The following is a 22,150-nucleotide window of genomic DNA, read 5'->3' on the forward strand; positions in this document are numbered from 1 at the left end:
TTCAGCCAGATGGGTTTATTGGTGAGCATGCTTTGGATGTCTCTGCCTGTACCTCTTTACTTCAGTATTTCCCCACCTGGAAAGTCCTCCTTTTTCCTTGATGCCTAAGTAAGTTCTCCCCATCCTTCCAAGTCCAGGTCAAATTTTCCTCTTCTTTCATTTCTCTCCCCCCGCCCTTTTTTTTTTTTTTTTAAGACAGAGTCTTGCTCTGTCATCCAGGCTAGGGTACAGTGGTGCAATCTCGGCTCACTTCAACCTCCGCCTCTCGGGTTCAGACAATTCTTGCACCTCAGCCTCCCAAGTAGCTGGGATTACAGGTGTGCACCGCCACACTCAGCTAATTTTTGTATTTTTAGTAGAGATGGGGTTTCTCCCTATTGGCCAGGCTGGTCTTGAATTTTTGGTCTCAAGTGATCTGGTCTGCCTCAGCCTCCCGAAGTGCTGGGACTATAGGCGTGAGCAACCCGACCTTATTTCTTTTTAAAGGACCTTATTTCTCTTTAAAGGAAACATTCTACATAGGACTTTAGTCTGAATTCTTTCAGCCGGTTAACAATTAAAATGAAGCCATCCTGTCACTGATAGCCCAAGCCCATGGACTCTCCCACCCTCAGATGCCCAGATGTGGCGAAATATTATATAATGAGCTCCTGATATGAGCAGAAAATGAGAACTATAAAAATAAGGTTAATCATACCTTAGAGGGTAGCTAGGGATGATTAAATGAGATTACATTAATAGCTTCTGTTTATTGAAAGCTTACTCTATGGAAGCTACAATGTGTTTTGTATATATTATTTAATTCTCATAAAAACTCTGTATGGTAAGTTTTCTCATCCTTATGTTATAATTGAAGAAATTGAGGTTCAGAGAGGCTACGGAACTTGCCTTAGGTCAGACAGCTAATTAGCTGTAGATACGGTTTCAAACCTAGAAAATTTGGGCCCTGGAATCTGCTATTAACTAGTACACTGTGCCCAGTAGAGTAGCTGGTACACAATACATAGTGAGTAAATGGTACCCACTGATCTTAGGCAAGTTCCATAACCTTTACTAATATTGTTATATTAAGTGTAGAAGCCAAGTAGGGAATATATCATTAGCTTCCTTTTACAGACAAGAACACTGAAGTTTAGTGGATTTAAATGACTTGCCCAAGATTACAATATCAGTAAGTAGTAAAGCTGGGATTCCTATTGACTTCATGTCTGGTGGTTTTTCCACTTTACTTAATGGTCTCTTGAGAAAGTTGGGTGTATTCTCTGAAGGAGAACAGGAACTTGGCAGCCAAGTCAGTTCTCTTAATTGTGTGCTGTGATAGGATCCTTAATGGTCTCTTGAGTAGGGAGGAGGGAAACGTGCTTGTGGAACGCCTTTATGTCCAGAATTCTTTACCATTTGTAGATTAGCAGCTATACCTATGCTCTTGGGGATCCACAGCCCTGGTGCCTTGGGACTCTGTACTCTTCCCCATAAGCTCCTATACGTCCCATGGTCAACCTGCCCTGGCTACAGCTCTGTTTCCGGGACCCTCACTGCGGTCGGCTACGTCTCAGGACAGCCTTAAGAAGGACAGATTGCCAGGATGGGAATGACAGATTCCTTCATGCATTAGCTGGTAAAGTTGTGAAGCCATTATGTACTATATTAGTTTTTTAGGGCTGTTGGGACAAATTGCCTCTAACTGAATGGCTTTAAATAACAGAATTTATTCTCTCACAAGTCCATAGGCCAGTAGTCCCAAATCAAGATGTTGGCAGAATCTTGCTGTCTTGAAGGCTTTATTGGAGAAGGTGTCCCATTCCTTTCTCTTGGTTTTTGGTGTCATCAGTAATCCTTGGCATATCCTGGCTTGCACCTGCATAACTCCCATCTCTTCCTCTATCATCCTGTGGTGTTCTTCCCCTGTGTCTTCACAGTATCTTTTGTTTTTGTTTTTTTTGAGATGGAGTCTCACTGTGTCCCCCAGGCTAGAGTTCAGTGGCATGATCTCAGCTGACTGCAACCTCTGCTTCCCAGGTTCAAGCGATTCTCCTGCCTTCGCCTCCTGAGTAGCTGCGACTACAGATGTGCGAAACTACACTTTGCTAATTTTTTATTTAGTAGAGATGGGGTTTCACCATGTTGGCCAGGCTGTTCTTGAACTCCTGACCTCAGGTGATCCACCTGCCTTGGCTTCCCAAAGTGCTGGGATTATAGGTGTGAGCCACCACGCCCAGCCCACATTGTCTTCTTGTGAGGACACTAGTCATACTGGATTAAGAGGCCACCCTACTCCAGTATGACCTTATCTCAATGATTACATCTGCAAGGACCCTATATCCAAATAAGGTCATACTCTAAGATGCTGGGGGTTGAGACTGCAACCTATTTTGTGGGAGGAACACCTGTGCCCAAAAGAATGTACTGGAAGCTGAGAGCAACATGGGAAATAAGAGTATTGGGATGGGAGTTTAGACACCTGGGCGGCCTTCTAATCCTGGCTTCCTCACTAGCCAGCGCTGATATTATTCAAGGCCCTAGACTTTTCTAGATTCCAGTTTCCTTAGCCGTAAAATTTGGATTGTATGAGATGTTCTATGAGAGCCCCTTGGATCTAATTCTTCCCAAGGAACTTATTCAGTTGAGGTGCTGTGAATGGCATATACAGTAAAATTGAGAAAAATATTTAAGTGTCAGGTTTTATGGCAAAAGGATTTCATCTTATCTGTTCACTCTGATTTTGGGGCAACCTGGAGCACTAGACTGAGAATCATCCTGAGGCTGCTTTCAGACCTGAGGGAAAAGACGATATCTGATGATGTTTGTCATGGGTTGTTTTTCCTTTCTTTCCTTCCTGTTTTCTTTTTCTTTTTCTTTCTTTTTTTTTTTTTTTGAGACGGAGTTTCACTCTTATTGCCTAAGCTAGAGTGCAATGGCATGATCTCAGCTCGCTGCAACCTCTGCCTCCTGGGTTCAAGCGATTCTCCTGCTTCAGCCTCCTGAGTAGCTAGGATTACAGGTGCACACCACCACACCCAGCTAATTTTTTTGTATTTTTAGAAGAAACGGGGTTTCACCATGTTAGCCAGGGTAGTCTCGAACTCCTGACCTCAGGTGATCTGCCCGTCTCAGCCTCCCAAAGTGCTGGGATTACAGGTGTGAGGCGTGGCACCCAGCCTGTCATGGGTTGCTGAAGGGAAAATGGCACATGGATTATTCCCGGTCTGGGAATTTGGAGAGAAGCAAGGTCAAAGGGAGTTGGGGTTTTTAAGGAGAGCTTTGTGAAGTGTAGCCAGCTAAGTGCTCAGAGGTATGGTATTGTCTCTTCTGTTTCCTGTACTATTTTGTACATTTTCATCTGGCCCTTGTTACGTGATAGTAAACTAAAATATTGGTTTACATCTCTCTCTTCTGCTAGATTATGAGCTCCACTAGGCAGGTCTCATATTTCAGCCATCTCTGTGTTCTTAGCACCTGGTATGATGCCTGGCACATTGTGGATGTTCAATAAATGACAAATTGATGATCAGATGAGACAGAAAAAAATCGGATAGGTGGTAGGAGGGTGATCTAGATAAAGGCCTACTTATTCAAGCATGATTTCTGTGATGTTCTAGTAATTCCTTCATTGCCTGCCTGGACCCATTGCTTCCCATTTACTAGGGAAATACCCTCTCAACCTCAGTGGTTGTTCCCTGGTTTTATGAGGCTGAGATTCTAGTTTCACTTCTATTAAAGCGCCTTCTTTTCTCCAAGAAGCACACCATGGTGCTTGCTGGAACTCATTACTTCCCAGGTTCTAGGAGAACATCTTGTTTCATGGGGAACAAGATGTTGCCTATGGTATGTTTAGATTCATGATGCCTTCCTCTTACAAGAAGGAGACTGAGTGAGTGGTTTCTCGTCCTGGAAACAACAAAAGATTCTAAAGAAATCTTAATGGATATGATTCTGAGGATAAAAGGATAAAATGCCTGTATATTATATATTTTTAAAAATGAAAATGGCCTGAATGTCTTTTTACCTGTAAAAATATTAAATGTCATTGTAGCATGTTAATAAATTTTTATATAGATATAGTGAACAGAGATTCAGAAAGTTAGAAATGGTTACTAGGGAGTTAAGATGCATCTTTTTCTGTAACTAGAGTCAGCTTCAGGTGTACTTTACATTGTCAGGAGCTGGAAAAACTTTAGAAGTAAAGTCGAAGAATGGAGTCCTGAGAAGAAACAGGGTTATTGCTGAAACTGTAGTACTGAGTACTGTCTAAGACCAGAAGGAGAAATCACTTGCATAGTCTCAGACAAGTAGATAGGGCTGCCCACAGTACCAGGAGCAAGATGAAGCCAAATCCCAAAACAGCCATGCAAATGCACCTCCACCAAAGAAGGAGGGAAGGAAGGAAGAAAGATATCAAGGCAAAAGCAACCAAAGAACCAGAGCCCATAACTCAAGAACAGACAAAGCCAATCCAACATCTGGATAACTGACCCAAGTAGAAAATTTACCCAAAGGAATAGTGGAAGTATTCCAAGATATAATACAGGAAAAATGTCATGAAAGGAAGGACTAAATAGAACTGAAGGGCACACTATGAACCAGGAAACTCTGATACACAGTAATCAATACTGATTATGATTACATAAGGATCAATGTTAACACACATCCTGGCTAAGTTATTGAACTAAATAAAGAATTCTTCAAGTATGCAGGAAGGAAAAAACAAGTTGTCTATACAGAAATAATCAGGGGAAATTTGGGACGGCCCCAGGCTTCTGTACAATGACAGAAGCCAGTGGAACAAGTTCAGCCAAGTTCTGAGGGAACACTTAAGAACAGTCATTACACCAGTGAGGTTGTCAGTCCAATATAAAGGCCACAGGTAAATAGTCTCAAATATGAAAGACCTCAGGGAATACTGACCCCTTTCCTACCTTGAGCTATTTTTACAAAAGATTATGTAGTGATAAAATTTAGTCAAGCAAGAAATGAATCCAAATTAAAATCTTTGAGATGAATAATTATGATAACAGGACAATTATTGAGCTTCAAATTCATTTCAATAAATAGTTCAGACTAAACAACTGGTGGAAATATGATTGGAGAACAGAATATGTTATACACAAATGAAACAAAATGTAAACAATATTGAGGAGGTGGAAGTACAACAGTGCTTATTATCTAACACTTCCAGCATGCTGTCAAACATCTACAATGGTCAAAAATAGAAATCAATTGTTAAAATGTTTGAATATCTCCATCCTCTTACTTTTTTTTTTCAAACAAAAGCTGCCACATGTTTATTAAGACATTACTGGCTCTTAAGCATAGCTGGCTTTATAAACCATTTTCCACATATTATCACACATTTGGGAAATTTTCTGAGATGATATATCAAGACAGGCTTCTCTTGTGACTCAACTGGACTTCAAATAGTCTGTTTAGAAGTCTGAGTAATGATGCAACCTATACATCAGGGCCTTGCCCTTTTCTTTCTTTCTTTCTTTTTCTTTTTTTTTTTTTTTTGAGTCGGAGTCTTGCTCTTGTCGCCGAGGCTGGAGTACAATGGCGCGATCTCAGCTCACCATACCCTCCGCCTCCTGGGTTCAGGTGATTCTCCTGCCTCAGCCTCCCAAGTAGCTGGTATTACAGGCACCTGCCACCACACCTGGCTAATTTTGTATTTTTAGTAGAGACGGAGTTTCTCCATGTTGGTCAGGCTGGTCTTGAACTCAGGTGATCCACCCGCCTTGGTCTCCCAAAGTGCTGGGATTACAGATGTGAGCCACCACACCCGGCCGGCCTTGCCCTTTTCATTCCCCAAGGCAAAGTATCCACCTCTGAGAGAAAATTCCATGGTATAAACATGAGAAATATTCTTCTTTTTAATGACTGGGAAGTTTGAAATACTGTACAGGAAGGAAGATGAACCAATCTGACTGCTTCTTTCATTTTTTCTGAAGCAACTGCCAATATTTCTGTAGTAGGATTGAATGTCAGAGAAGTAACGCCTGTAACCAAGTTCATTATAGCTTTTATTGGCTTTGGGTTTGTTTCTCGGAGACAAGAATCTTGACTGTTTATATTTACTACTCCACAATTAGAACCACAAGCAACATACTATCCATTCCTAGATGTGGCAATGCTTCATCTATATAAACTGCCTTAATCAACAAATCTGTTAAGGCACCTCCTTGAGTTCACATCCCAAACATAAACTTCTCCATCCTCCGAAGAGGCATATACTTTCTTACTATCTGAAGAGAACGTGGATGCTGCAACCCTTCCATTAATTTTCATGCTTCCAATCAGTTCTTTGGTCTTCATTGATAGCAAAGGCAAATACCTGGCAGTGCCATTTATGAGCAAGAAGGACCCATCTGGGGAGACTTCAGAGCTCCTCACCACCTTCTTTCAAACCTCTCACTGGATGCACAGGAATTAATTTTCCAGCTAGCATGTCATAGACATAAAAAACCTTGCTGTGGGTACTCGTGGCTAAAACTTCTTCCCCATTAGCACTAAGGCAAGCCTTAAGGATTTGAAACCTTTCCAAATAGGTGCTTTGGATTTTAGGATTTGTTCTTCCATCAACCTGAAATAGTGATACAGGTTATCTAATCCAGCGACAATCACAATCTGTGCACACGGATGGAACTGCACAGATGAGATCTGAGCAGCAGTAGGACGTTCAGATGAGGAACGCTGGCAGTTCCTCATCTTCAGGATTCCTCTTGGCAGAGAAGTTATTGTGGATATGAAATTCCCAGTCCTTTGCAACAAAGCATCTTCATGCTCTTCACTTTCATCATCTGAAGATGTTTTCCGCCTATTAGTCTCTGCCCAGGCAGGTACTCCTCCCACGGCATGCTGGAATTCTTAAAGTCTCTTCTTAAGGTTGTCTTTCTAAAGTTTACTTTCACTAGCATTTTTCATCATTATCTTTCCGAAACCGATTGTTCATCATGTCAACCATTTCCTCATCTTCATCTTCTTCATCCACCCAAACTGGCTTCTTTTGAGGTGCAAAATTATCTTTTGCTTCATTCTCTGCTTCTGAGTCACCCGAGTCTTCATATCCTTGAACCCGCGGGCCCCGCAGAGGCCGCAGCCGCCCGATCTCGTCGTCTTCGATGTCGCCGGAGACCAGCGCCTCCAGGCACCGCTCGACGCCCAGTTTGCCCTCCTCCAGCGTGAGGCGGTGCCGCTGGCGGAGCCGGAGCCATCTCTCCTCTTCCGCCGCGGTTACCGCTGGGATGAAGGGGCAGCCTTTTCGGGCGGTGCGCCCGGCCCCGCTCCGGCTTTCCAGTCCGCCCTCGCTCTGGGCTAACGCTTCGGCTTCGCTTCGGTTCTCCCGTCCAGTTTCATTTGGCTCCTCAGTTCCCGCGGCATCGTTAGGTTTGAGGAGAGACGCAAGTGCTCACGTGGAACCTCGCTGCGCCTGGCCGCCTCTTTTCTTTTTAAGGCAGTGTGTCGCTCTGTCGCCCAGGCTGGAGTGCAATGGCGCGATCTCGGCTCACTGCAACCTCCGCCTCCCGGGTTCAAGCGATTCTCCTGCCTCAGCCTCCCAAGTAGCTGGGATTACAGGCATGGGCCACCATGCCTGGCTAATGTTTTGTATTTTTGGTAGAGGCGGGGTTTCACCATGTTGGCCAGGCTGGTCTCGAACTCCTGATCTCAGGTGATCCACCCGCCTTGGCCTCCCAAAGTATTGGGATTACAGGTGTGAGCCATTGCACCCGGTCATATGGTCTTATTCTTTAAAAATTATTTGTTGCATACGTCTGTTCATCCTTCCTATTTGTATACCTGCAGAAAGAAATCCCCGTTACAATCATCATCAAATATTATTACTAATTAGTTTTAGTAATAGAATGATCTCAATTATGTAAATATGAAAGTTACATATATGTGTATATGTGAGATACGGGCATGTAAATGCAGAGAAAAGGGACTAGAAAACTAACTAACAACCTTGGCAGTGGCTGCCCCTGGGGAGAGCAGTGGAGCTGGAAGAGAGTGGGAAGGTGCTGGCGTGTTTTAGACTGTCTACCTTTGTGATGTTGCAGTCTTTTACCGTGAGGATATATTCGTTTATTACTTACATGTTTTTTTTAAATCTGAAGAAAAAAGTAGGGTAGATGAGCCTAAATCACTCTGTCCTAACCGTATGGTTTAGATAAGGCTGGGCTGGGACAAGAAATGGAGATGGTGACAAAAAGCAGCGGGGAGAGGGGAAGGGGAAGGAGGATGTTTAGTACTGGGACTGACCCTGCAATGCCGAGTAACAATCAGTGTTTTTATAGGGTACGCTGACTACAGAGTTTCTTTCCTGAAATTCCCCTTCCTTTGGTACAGTTTAGTTACGTATTTGAATTGCTTGTGAATGAAGGGCTCTATCGCATGGTAAAGGGCACTCTTAGAAAAGATGGAGGAGGGTTGAGCATTTCTTATTCCACTTAAACAAATGTTCAGTTTTACTGTAATGTTCACATAATGTTCATGTTAGGGACTTCTAACTGGAGAAGACCACCAGAGAGATGAGGGCCATTGATCTTTTCACAGTTGTTCCCCATCATATAGAGGGAGTCTTGCATTTTAGAGAACGGTGTTGTATCTGAGCTTCTGCGGTCACAAGTGCAGTTTTGCTTTCCAGGGGAGGGTCATTGTGTCTTAACAAAGAGTCAACTCTGAGAAGGACCCATAACCCTGTCTTCTGTTCCCCTAGGGCAGCAGTTGAAGAGAGATATGGCAAAGATCTGCTCAGCCTCTCTAGGAAGAAGCCGTGTGGACAGTTTGAAACCAAGTATGTACCAAGTTTTTTTCTGGTTTCCAGGTTGGTTAATAATGCCCGGGAGCCCCTTTGCTTCAGCAGACAGAGTTACCAGGAGGTTGAAAAAAAATTTTTGTTTTTTTGGAGATGGGGTCTCACTATTTTGTCCAGGCTGGGCTCAAACTCAAGATCCTCAGTCAGGCACAGTTGCTTATGCCTGTAGCCCCAGCACTTTGGGAGGCCGAGGCGGGTGGATCACTTGGGCCTAGGAGTTCAAGACCAGCCTAGGCAACTTGGCAAAACCCCATCCCTACTAAAAATAGAAAAATTAGCCGGGCGTGGTGGCCCATGCCTGTCATCCTAGCTACTTGGGAGACTGAGGTGGGAGGATGGTTTGAGCTCAGAAGGTAGAGGTTGCAGTGAGCCGAGATCGCGCCACTGCATTACAGCCTGGGTGTCAGAGCAAGACTCTGTCTCAAAAGATTTTTAAAAAAACGATCCTTACCCGTCAGCTGTCCAAGTCGCTGGGACTACAGGCACGTGTCTCTGTACTTGGCCTAAAAAAAATTGCAATTTTTTTTTTCTTATGTTCAATTGTGAAAAATCAAGACAAACAGAAAAATGGCTAAAGTGGACTATGAAGCCACAACCTGTTATTAATACCGTCTAAGTTTTTCTTGAAGTCTTTTTATATGTATACTTTTTCAATGATAGAGTTATATTATATATATTTATACTAGAAATTTAATAGAAGGGCTTCTTGTGTGTGTGTACTCTATGTGTGTGTGTTTTAGAAGCAAAAGAAGAAAAGAGGAAGGGCAATGTCCTATTTGTCCCCATTAGGACCTCTGAGGGGACACAGACTTCTGGGCATCTGTGCAAGTGTTGATAGCAGAGGTGCCCAGAGGGCTGTGTTGATATTATTTTATAATGTCTATCCTAAGTAAAATACCTGTAAAATTATATATAAAATATAAAATTACACATGTATTTTTTGGTTTGTGATAACTATAGGAGATTTTGCACCATTTAAAAAAAAATTTTTTTTTTTTTTGAGGTGGAGTTTTGCTCTTGTTGCCTAGGCTGGAGTGCAGTGGTGCGATCTTGGCTCACCACAACCTCCGCCTCCTGGGTTCAAGCAATTCTCCTGCCTCAGACTCCCGAGTAGTTGGGATTACAGGCATGCGCCTCCATGCCTGACTAGTTTTGTGTTTTTAGTAGAGATGGGGTTTCTCCATGTTGGTCAGGCTGGTCTCGAACTCCCAACCTCAGGTGATCCGCCTGCCTCGGCCTCCCAAAGTGCTGGGATTGCAGGCGTGAGTCACCGCGCCTGGCAAAAAAACTTTTAAGTTTAGGGGCACATGTGCAGGTTTGTTACATAGGTAAACATGTGTTATGGGGGTTTGTTGTACATATTATTTCATCGCCCAGGTATTAAGCCCAGTACCCATTAGTTATTTTTCCTGATCCTCTTTCTCTTCCCACCCTCCACTGTCTGATAGGCACCAGTGTGTGTCGTTCCCTTCCACGTGTCCATGTGGTCTCATCATTTAGCTCCCACTTATAAGTGAGAACATGTGGTATTTGGTTTTCTGTTCTATTTTAGTTTGCTGAGGATAATGGTCTCCAGCTCCATCCATGTCCCTGCAAAGGACGTGATCTCATTCTTTTTTATGGCTTCCTAGTGTTCCGTGGTGTATATGTACCACATTTTCTTTATTCAGTCTATCATTGGTGGGCATTTAGGTCAATTTCATGTCTTCCTTGCATCATTTTATAGTTGTCACCACCCATGTGAGATTTCTGTACCATAATTTTTATTTTTCAGTCATTCATTTAATACTTTGAGGATACAGAAATGACCAGGACATGGTACCTACGTTAGGAATACACTCCCTCTTATACAAGGCTGGTTTCCTTGGTGTCCTATGGCAACTCACACTTAGAAGGGTTTCATAATTGGTTTAGTGCCCTGCTATCACCATTCTGAAATTTTTAATAATTTATAAACAAGGGGTCTCACGTTTTCATTTTGCAGTAGGACTCACAAATTATGTAGCCAGTCCGACTCATTTGAAAAGTTCTAGATTCCTTCCCCAATATGTTGAGGGAGGGTTTGGAGAAGGAAGTCAGGCTTTCTCTCTGCAGACCTAACCACATAACATACTTTCCTGTATCCTGCTCTGGCTGTGCTATCAACAGAGATGCCCAGAGATCTGTGTCCCCTCAGAGGCCCTAATAGGGACAAATAGGACATTGTCCTTGCTCTTGTCTTCTCTTGCTTCTAAAACAAACACACATACAACACAGATACACACACACACACACACACACAGACTCATCCTAGACCACAAAGAAAGGTATTGAACTACTGAGGAGGAAAACATTGGGAGATATTGAAAATATTAATAGTTACATAAACCTAAAAATCTTGATACCCTCAGACATAGGAAATTAGCACAAGGAAGGTTTATTTTTTCATTGGTTAATTATATATTTTTGATGTTTTAAATGAAAATTTAAGAATCAGCCAGGCGCGGTGGCTTACACCTGTAATCCCAGCACTTTGGGAGGTCAAGGCGGGTGGATCGTGAGGTCGGGAGATCGAGACCATCCTGGTTAACATGGTGAAACCCCATCTCTACTAAAAAATACAAAACAAAATTAGCCGGGCGTGGTGGTGGGTGCCTGTAGTCCCAGCTACTCAGGAGGCTGAGGCAGGAGAATGGCGTGAGTCCCGGAGGCGGAGCTTGCAGTGAGCCAAGATCACGCCACTGCACTCCAGCCTGGGCGACAGAGCAAGACTCCATCTCAAAAGAAAAAAAAAAGAGAGAGAGAGAAAAGAAAATTTTAAAATCACAGAAAAGTTAAAAAATGAGCATAGTAAGTAGCTATATAGCTATATACCTATCACCTAGATTTTGCAGTTACTCATATTTGTCACCAAGATTTTATAATTATTAACAATGTAAATGCTTTAAATTTAAATCTGGAATCAGCTCTTTCTCCAAGAATACTTGGTTCCATTCCTTTTAGTGATTAATTATATTTAGAGATCAAATTTTCAGTTCTTTTTTTTTTTTTTTGAGTCAGAGTCTCGCTCTGTCACCCAGGCTGGAGTGCAATGGCGCTGTCTTGGCTCACTGCAACCTCCACCTCCCGGGTTTAAGCAATTCTGCTGCCCCAGTCTCCCGAATAGCTGGGATTACAAGCACCTGCCACCATGCCCAGCTAATGTTTTGTATTTTTAGTAGAGGCAGGATTTTACTATGTTGGTCAGGTTGGTCTCGAACTCCTGACCTCAAGTGATCTGCCTGCCTTGGCCTCCCAAAGTGCTGTGATTACAGGCATGAGCCACCGTGCCTGGCCCAAATTTTCCGTTTTAATGTTGATCATTGTCACAGAGGCATCATTGTATGTAGGCCCTGGCAGGGAACGGATTTTAAAAGTATGAGTTCATACTGATATTTCCAATTCTAATTTAACTTTATAGGGCTTTACGTAATGTTTAAAATTTTATGTTTTTATTTCTTTCATCTTATATTGAAGACCTGACAATATTAGTATAATTATCTGCTTTATTTTGTTATATATATAAAATTATTTTAAGATAATACAATATTGCTACTAACAATAAAACTTCTGAATAAAGCTTAACATTTCTTTGCAGTTCCTTTTGATCTTAGACCATGTAGGTCACTTAAACATTTACTTTCTCTGTGTGATTATGTAACCAATTTTACTTATAGTTAAGTTTATTTGTTTCAGTTTATTTTAAATTATAGGGATTGTTTTCTTTTTCCTGTTTGATTTAGTTTTATTTTTTGAATATGTAAAACATTTGCATGTCCAAGGGTCCAAACTACATCAACTTAGACAAGTTTCACTGTAATTAAAGAATGGTTTAGAACATTTCATGGAAGATAAGTGGGTCAGTTGACCAAAAAAACTTTTTTGTTTCTAACGAAAGCATAAGCTGTTGGCAATATACCCAGAAACTTTTGAGGTGATGTGATGGAAAATGGCCATATTCTCTCTACTACTTCCTGCAGAAGATACTTAACGGAATGAATCTGACCCGAAATGATATTTCTTACATCCTTACATGTTTGATGTTTGCCTTGTTATTTGGTAAATTCAGAGAGACTGTAACACAGTTCTTTTCTGTTGCTTGATAAAAGCCAGTTAGTTTTCCTTCTAAGAGTATACCTCAGAGAGGAAGTAGTAATAAGATAGGAGAACTGGGATCCTTTCCAAGGCTGAAGTGAAATGCTGTTTAGGTGACTTGTTTTTGTCACCTCATGACATGATCTTTAGGAAGATGTTCTAGATGACAGCAGATTTTTTTTTTTTTTTTGAGACAGAGTCTTGCTCTGTCGCCCAGGCTGGGGTGCAGTGGCCGGATCTCAGCTCACTGCAAGCTCCGCCTCCCGGGTTTAGACCATTCTCCTGCCTCAGCCTTCCAAGTAGCTGGGACTACAGGCGCCCGCCACCTCGCCCGGCTAGTTTTTTGTATTTTTTAGTAGAGACAGGGTTTCACCGTGTTAGCCAGGATGGTCTCGATCTCCTGACCTCGTGATCCGCCCGTCTCGGCCTCCCAAAGTGCTGGGATTACAGGCTTGAGCCACCGCGCCCGGCCTTTTTTTTTTTTTTTTTTTTTGAGATGGAGTCTCACTCTGTCACCCAGGCTGGAGTGCAGTGGCATAATCTTAGCTCACTACAACCTCTGCCTCTGGGGTTCAAGCAATTCTCTGCCTCAGTCTCCTGAGTAGCTGGGATTACAGGCACTCACCACCACGCCTAGCTAATTTTTGTATTTTTAGTAGAGACGGGGTTTCACCATCTTAGCCAGGCTGATCTTGAACTCCTGACCTCGTGATTCACCCGCCTCGGCCTCCCAAAGTGCTGGGATTACAGGCGTGAGTCATCGCGCCCAGCTGGATGATTTTGCTTATCCAGGGACTAGCTAGGATCTTCCACCTCATTGGCTACCCTGAGAGACTCAAGCCTGTGACGGGACCTGTTAGGGCTTAAGGCCAACGTCCTTTTAAAAAGAGTTGTAGAATAGTTTCCTTTTCCACAGTCAGGGAGAACACCGTGGAGAAGAGAGGGTGAATGTTGCTAGGCCACCATTCCCATGGTTCAGATTCCATTCCTGGAATGTCATTTTGTCCTGAACATGAGGAATGACAATGAAGTGATGATGGGAGACAACAAAGCGATGACAAAGGAAATGAAAATGGGGCTGCTTTTTAGGGGCCCTTCAGTCAGTCACTGTGGTGGGAGAAAAGTTTTAAACTTGGGACAGACAATTTTGCTGGAAGGCTGGCCTTTCAACCCTATGACTCACTATAGGGAAATAATCCCAGTTGTATCTCCTATCATATCCGTCTTTTTTTTTCCCATACTTTGAAGACAAATGAGCATCACTGAAGAGTGGGTTTATTAGTTCCAGTTGACCATTGGTGCATTTGTTTGGATATGGACACTTTTATTTTTATTTTTGTTTTTGAACTGGAGTCTCACTCTGTCGCCTAGGCTGGAGTGCAGTGGTATAATCTTGGCTCACTGCAACCTCTGCTTCCAGGGTTCAAATGATTCTTGTGCTTCAGCTTCCCAAGTAGCTGGGATTACAGGCATGTGCCACCATACCTGGGTAATTTTTGTATTTTTAGTGGAGAAGGGGTTAAACCATGTTGGCCTGGCTGGTCTCGAACTCCTGACCTCAAGTGATCCTCCCGCCTTGGCCTTCCAGCGTGCTGGGATTACAGGGGTGAGCCACTGCACCCGGCCTCAATATGGACACTATTATAATGCATTGTACACCTTGATAAATTGTATCATAAGATGGGTAAAGTGAATGGAGAATGTGCACTTAGACTGTCCTGCTTAGTGTATTTGTAATAGCTGGTGCAAGTGTTCATGTGAGAAAAGGCAGAGAGAAAGAAGAACCTTTGTTTTGAGATAGAGGGGGGAAAGTGAGGTAGTTGGGAGAAGGGGCCAGTTGGAAAATGCAGGGCCTTTAATTTCTAAAATAATAGAATTTTCCATATATATATATATATACACACATATCTAAAATGATGCATGATCTTACGCTGCTGTGGTAGGGGACTATGAGTTAACAAAATCCCAACCCTGTTTGGGTAGGTTGAGCGAGCACAGTCCACAGTTCCATGAGATCAGCCTCCGTGAGAGTAGCAGTGAGCAAGAAAATTATCTGGGCCAAGGCACCTCCGAGGGGGTTCACTTAAGGAAGTGTAGGTTGGGGGAGAACTGAAATAATGGGCAAAGCGAAGTTGATTATAAGGGAGAGGATGGGGGAGATTGAGAGAAGGTATGAAAAATGAATCACGGTCTTCCATATCCACAACATGGTAGACTAGATATTGGGAAGCCCTCCCATCGTAAAACACTTAAAATGCTAGTTTAAAATATATTTTAATGACTTAAGATAAATATATGACTATGCTGTCAAGAAAGTAAGGAAAATCCTTCCAGGCCAAAGATAAATCAAAGGTGTCTTTCAGTGCTCACTTAGCTCTCTGGATTCAAGCTTTTCTTCATCTCCTAAATCCCAGAGAAAGCCTGGAAACCAGAAGAGAAATAATGTCTTAATGAAAAGCTAAACTAGAGAAAAAAATCTCAATAAAAGATATCAAGTCATACCTGTAATCCCAGCACTTTGGGAGGCCGAGGAGGGCAGATCACTTGAGGTCAGAAGTTTGATACCAGCCTGGTCAATGTGGTAAAACCCTGTCTCTCCTAAAAATACAAAAATTAGCTGGGCGTGCTGGTGGGTATCTGTAATCCCAGCTACTTAGGAGGCTGAGGCAGGAGAATTGCTCAAACCCAGGAGGCAGAGGCTGGGTGCCTGTGTGACCGAGTGAGACTGTTGCAGAAAAAGAAAAAGATAACAAGGAAAGATACCTCTCTAAGCCTTGATTATGAATGATGGAAGAGGTTGTATCTCCTGAGAATCTGTAATTACAAGCCAGTTATCTTGCAGATTTGGAGCTCCAAATTACCAAATTTCATCAGAGTGGTCTGAAGAATCCTAAGCTAAAAATTTAGTTTAGAGTGGTCCTGAGTGTCAACAGAAGCAATAAATAGCAGAATTAGACATGCAAAGATTGTAGATACTAGAACTAACAGATCTAAAAAAACAAGTATATATAGTATATTTAAAGAAAAAAAAAGAGTGAATTAAGAGCATGAGTAGGGTGACAGAGGTATCCAAGAAATTTTGAAAGGGATTCAGATAGAACTTATATAAAGAAAATAGAAAATACTTAAAATAAAAATTCAGTATATGAGATGCATTAAGTAACACATTAACTATAATTGAAGAGGGAATTCAAAAATTAGAAATGAAAAAATCAGGAGAGACTGGGGACAGGGTTTGGGGAAATGTTGATCAAAGGATACAAAATTTCAATTAGGAGGAATAAGTTCAGGAGATCTATTGTACAACACAATGACTATGATAATAACAATGTATTATATTCTTGAAAACCACTGAGAGTAGATTTTAAGTGTTCTCACCACAAAAAGTGTAAGTACATGAGGTAATACATATGTTACTTAGTTCTATTGAACCATTCTACAATGTACATATTTCAAAACATTGTTTTGTACACAATAAACACATACAATTTTTATTTGTCAAGTAAGTAAATACATTTCAAAAAAGAAAAGAAATTATCTGGAATTAATCACAGAAAAAAATCAGAGGTTAAAAGTAAAGAAAAATTAAGAGACGTGGAGAATAGGATGAGAAGTTCAATGCAAACCTAACTAGAGTTCCAGAAGAGAGAACAGAAACAATGAGAAAAAACTTCTAAAGCAACAGAGCTTAACAATTTTCTATAATTGATGGGAGCCATGAATCTTCAGATTGAGGAAGCAAAATAAATCCCAAGAATGATAAATTAGAAGGAAATTCACAAGCACACAAGAACAGTCAAACTGAGTAAGATCCAAGTTAATGAAAAAGTCCTAAAGGCATTCAGAAAGAATGATTACCTACTAAGGAACATTTATTAGCGCAACAGCTGATTTTTCAACAGCAATGATGAAGTGAGAGACTGCAGAATTATGTCTTTAAAGTACTGAGAGGAAATAACTATCAACCTGGAAAAATTATTTTTCTTGGATAAATTATTTTTCAAGAAAGAAGGAAAAACAAAGATGTTATCCAACAAAAAATTAGAGTTAACTATGAGCAGATCTTCAATAAAGGAATTTCTAAAAAATATACTTTAGGAAGAAGGAAAAAAATCCGGGACAAAAGGTCTGGAGTGCAAGAAGGAATAGTGAGCAAAGAATATGGCACATATGGATAAATCTAAACAGTTTATAAATAAATGGTATTAATGTCAACTTGGGTGATTTAAAAAATAAGATGGAGCCAAAATATTGGACATTGAAAGCTTATAACTTTTTAGGAAGGATAATCAGGGTTAAAGCATTCTTAGGTATTTTATTGCTGAGGGTAAGTAAAATATTAACCTTGAGTAAGCAGATTCTTCCCCTGTCAAGCCACCAGATGAGAATGCAGCCTGGCCAATACCTTGATTGCTGCCTGTGATACTCTAAGCACAGGATCCAGCTAAACCATATTCAGACTGGCAATCCACAGAACTGTGAGATAATAAATATGTGTTGTTTTATGCTGCTAAGTTTGTCATGCAGCAATAAAAAAATGGATACAATTTGTTTAATGTCTGTCTCCTCCATTAGACTCTGAGGTCTGGGATGAGGTCTGTCTTGTACAATTGATCTACTAACATCTGACACAATGCCTGGCCCCTGGTTTATGGTCAATAAATATATGATGATTGATTAAATGAATGTAAATTAATGAAAAAGGAGGCAATCAGGACTAGGTTTGAACCCTTCCTTTGTTGCCTTGTATTCATATTTTGAATTGCTGTACTATTTATTTATTTATTTATTTATTTATTTTGAGATGGAGTCTTGCTGTGTTGCCCAGGCTGGAGTGCAGTGGTGCGATCTTGGCTCACTGCAACCTCCACCTCACGGGTTCAAGTGATTTTCCTGCCTCAGCCTCCTTGTCGTACTTTAAAGAATCACTGGTATTCTTATGAGAAAGGGTCATAACTCCTATACTATCATCGGAGACAATGAAACACAAAGAGTTTTGGCATATTGCTCTCCCCAAGTGAACAGCTGAAGAATTTCTTGTGCCTGGGATTGAGGAAACTGGACTTAAGAAGTCTCGGTCTTTTGCTCATGGGCAAAAATTGGTCTGTAGGTCCTAAGTTAAGATATAGGCAGAGAGAAGCATGCAAAGGCATTATAATAAGATTGTGCAGATAATTTCCAGAACTGAAATTATATATGTACTTGTCTTTTTAGCACCCTGAAGCGGGCCCTTGAAGTCTTCAAACAGCGTAAGTGATTTTTTAAAAAATATATGTTCACTGCCCTTGACAACCCCTTTTTAAAAAATATATATTCACTGCCCTTGACAAACCCTGTGTCTGTTGTCAAAGGTGTGTTCTAATTTGAACAGCAGTTTCATAGTGGGTCAAAAAAAATTAGAGCAACTCCTCAGGTGAGACAAAGCGCTGCAGGCTTGAAATGAACTGGAGAACGTACACACCTGCACATCTTGATGTGTGTTTGCCTTACTCAGAGCCGTGCTTCTCACACTTGCATTAGCATCAGAATCACCTGGAGGGCTTGTTACTGACACGGATTCCTGAGACCCATCCCCAGGGTTTCTGATTCAGGAAGTCTGGAGTGGGGCCTGGGAGTCTGCGTGTCTCTCATGTTCCCAAGTATTGCTGAGGCCACTGGTCCAGGGACCATGCTGGGAGAATGGTTGCCTCAGAGAATTGTCTATACTTCTTGGTTCTAAGACGGAGACACTGTCATCCAAGTGCTCCTCCACACCCACACCTGCCAGACTGTCTAGCAACCTAACCCCTGGTATGTTCTTATGCTCAGTCTGGCTTCCTTCTCCCAGAGCCATCTCTGCAGGGCTTCAGACTTTGGGACTGTGTTGTGCGTGTCTTGCCATTTCTCCCAGATCACCAGACATTTGTATCCGGAATAAAGTGAACTACAGTAAGCATCGAAGGAAGTATTGTCACTATTCCCTCACCTCTTACTCTAATCTGCCTGTGACCCCACCACTCATCTGGAACTGCCCTCTCCAAGGACACCAGCAACCTTTGGGTCACTAAGTTTAGGGGACAATTTTGGGCCTCTTCTAGCTTGACTCTTCAACAGCATTCAGCACTGTTGTGCATTTCCTTCTTCTGGAAACCAGCATCCCTCTGACCCCCTTGGATTTTTCCTGCTTCTCTGGCTACTTCTGTATCCCTTTCTATATTGCAGGTCCTCAGAACTTGGTCCTAGCCCTTCTCTTCTCAGTCTGCCTAGATAAACATCCTCATCCCTGACACCAGCTATCATCTTTTCATAAAGAATGTACAGTTCTATATTTTCAGTCCCGAACTCTCTAAGGACCAGAACTTACATCCTGTTGCCTACTTAATATTTCTTCTTGGGTGTTTCAAAGGCACCTTAAATTCAAAATATTTGCAGCTGAACTCATGATCTTACAGGCTGATTGCCTAAGGAAGTTTGAGATCTGTTTATTTTTATTTTTTTAAAGTCAGGGCATCACTCTATCATCCAGGCTGGAGTGCTGCACAGTCACAGCTCACTGCAGCCTCACACTCCCAGGGTTAAGCGATCCTCCAGCCTCAGCCTCATGAGTAGCTGGGACCACAGGCATGCACCATTACGTCTGGCTAATTTTTTACTTTTCATAGAGATGGGGTCTCACTGTGTTGCCCAAACTGGTCTTGAACTCCTGGGCTCAAGTGATCCTCCCGCCTTGGCCTCCCAAAGTGCTGAGATTACAGGTGTGAGACACTGTACTCAGCCATTGAGATCTGTGTTTTTAGAACCACATCCTGTTGTTTCCTTAAGAATTCTTATTTATTTATTATTTTCTTCCCAGGGTCAGGATGCTATGTCCTAAAAATGATCTCTTTTGGCCCAGTGTGGTGGCTCACACCTGTAATCTTAGCGCTTTGGGAGGCCAAGGTGGGCAGATCACCTGAGATCAGGAGTTCAAGACTAGCCTGGCCAACATGGCAAAACCCCATCTCTACTAAAAATACAAAAGTTAGCCAGGCATGTTGGCATGTGCCTGTAGTCCCAGCTACTCCAGAGGCTGAGGCACGAGAATCACTTGAACCTGGGAGGCAGAGGTTGTAGTGAGCAGAGATCTTGCCACTGCACCCCAGCATGGGCGACAGAGTGAGACTGTTTAAAAAAAAAAAATCCCTTCTTCAGCCTCTCCTTCAGCGTCTTAAGAGGAGAACCCAGTGGGAAGTTCCCTCATGTTTGGATTTATTTTCTTGTTTGGAATGGGGCATTCTAATTTTATCATACTTCTTGAGAGTGGTAAAGGCTAATTTAGAAAGGAAATAGAAAGTCTTTGGAAACACCAGTGTCACAATTGTCAGAGTTCATCTCTGTTGGGGTGAAGTTCTATTTCCCTTCATCTTTTTGAGGCTGAGGAGTCATTTTCTTCCTGTGTTGGTCGTCTTTGCTTTTCTTGGTATGAGAAATTATTATTTATTGGTATGAGTCTGGAGGGGAAATGGAAGACGTAAGTCATAGTGTCCTCAGCATCCTTTCTTAATTTCTCAGTTCTCATTTCCACTTGGTGGCCTTTGGTTATAACTGCAACTTGGAATTCAGTCAACAGATTTTTATTTAGTTCCTATTATTCTAATGTGATGACAAGCAGAAGTTGGGCGATCCAGGGTGGGACCCTGGCACTGTGGTTTTCAAGGGGTCCTATCCAGTTCTAATATTCTTCAGGCCTGTTACTCAGAACCTGCCTCTAAAGCTTTCTGTTTTTCAGAATACCTGGCCCTTCCAAGCTAAGAATTTTAACACAGCATAGTATGTTTAATACGTGCCTAAAGTGTTTCCGTAGCTCACTGAGTAGTTCTAGACGTTTGTAAATGTTAGCTCAATATTCATTTTAACGTTTTCATAGAAGGTGTCTTCTTCCCTCTGTAACTTGTCAGTGAATACATTTCTCAAGGTAGAGACAGTATCTTTTCACGTCCCTTATATGCACTGTAAGGCCAAGAATGGCGTGGCCCAAGGTCAAACCTCAGCATAGGCTGGGTCTCCTAAAATTTTTTTTTTGCCTTTCCTTTACTTGTTTTCTTTTTCTAAAAAAAATAAGTTTTATTTTCTTATTAAAATAATATATATATTTATCTTAAAAATTCAAACGAGACAACTAGCTGCGAAGAAGATAGTAAGCACTGGAATTTTCACTTCTCAGTGATTGTCTCCAGACAGTTTAATGCAATTAAACATATATATGTAGAGTATATATGTATTTATTCATATACGGAAATAGTATTATACCATGGCAGTGATCCACAATTTCTGGGATGGGGCCAGATATGTTTTTATATTGTTTTTAAAATGAAAACGATCATTTTAAAATCATGCTAGTAGTTTGGTGTATATCTTTCCAGACCTTTCTCTGTGAATTTACAACTCTCTCTCTCTCTTTTTTTTTTTTTTGGGACGGAGTCTCGCTCTGTCACCAGGCTGGAGTGCAGTGGCGCGATCTCATCTCACTGCAACCTCTGCCTTCCGGGTTCACGCCATTCTCCTGCATCAGCCTCCTGAGTACCTGGGACTACAGGCTCCCGTCACCATGCCTGGCTGATTTTTTGTATTTTTAGTAGAGATGGGGTTTCACCATGTTGGCCAGGATGGTCTCAATCATTTGACCTCGTGATCTGCCCACATTGGCCTCCCAAAAGTGCTGGGATTACAGGTGTGAGCCACTGTGCCCGGCCAACTGTCTCTCCTTTAACTGTAGATGCACATATATATATAGACATGAATGAATTTTTATGCTGTTATACTATACATATCTCTCTATAGTTTGCTTTTTTACTTAACAATATATCGTAGACAACTTTTCATTTCAATTCATATAGATCTGCCTCATTCTTTTACATTTAAAAAATTTTGTTTCTAAAAAATGCCAAATTTCCTCCAGAAAGGTTGTGCTGTTTTTTTTTTTTCCAACAATGATGTTTTGTTCCATGCTTGCCAATATCAAGAATTTTTGTGCTTTAAAAATTTTGCCCAGTTGAAAGGTTTGCATTTTAAAGTTCTGCATTTTTTTTTCAATAGTTTTAAGGCTGGGTATATTTCCAAATGTTTATTGGCCATTTAGCCACTCTTTTTTGAATTTCATGTTCTTTAACTGGTTTTTAAATACTGGAATATGTATTTTTCTTTTGATTTTTGGAAGCTCTTTGGATATAACTATTTGCTCTTTGTTATGTAAATTGCAAATATGTTTCC

At 41.5% G+C, this 22,150-nt stretch overlaps 1 protein-coding gene and 1 pseudogene across 1 annotated transcript in view; one reads left to right on the forward strand and one right to left on the reverse strand.

The window, feature by feature from the left end:
• Window positions 1–22,150, forward strand: part of PSTPIP2 (proline-serine-threonine phosphatase interacting protein 2) — a 97,167-nt gene that overhangs the window by 45,154 nt on the left and 29,863 nt on the right. Inside the window, exons 3-4 of the mRNA XM_015121863.3 lie at window positions 8,711–8,788; window positions 18,137–18,171. Of these exons, the coding sequence (XP_014977349.2) occupies window positions 8,711–8,788; window positions 18,137–18,171 (113 nt within the window). The remainder of the gene's footprint in view (window positions 1–8,710; window positions 8,789–18,136; window positions 18,172–22,150) is intronic.
• On the reverse strand, window positions 5,544–7,374 carry LOC106994490 (U3 small nucleolar RNA-associated protein 18 homolog pseudogene; annotated as a pseudogene).

This window comes from Macaca mulatta, chromosome 18 (genome assembly GCF_049350105.2).
Source record: "Macaca mulatta isolate MMU2019108-1 chromosome 18, T2T-MMU8v2.0, whole genome shotgun sequence".
Lineage (NCBI taxonomy): Eukaryota > Metazoa > Chordata > Mammalia > Primates > Cercopithecidae > Macaca > Macaca mulatta.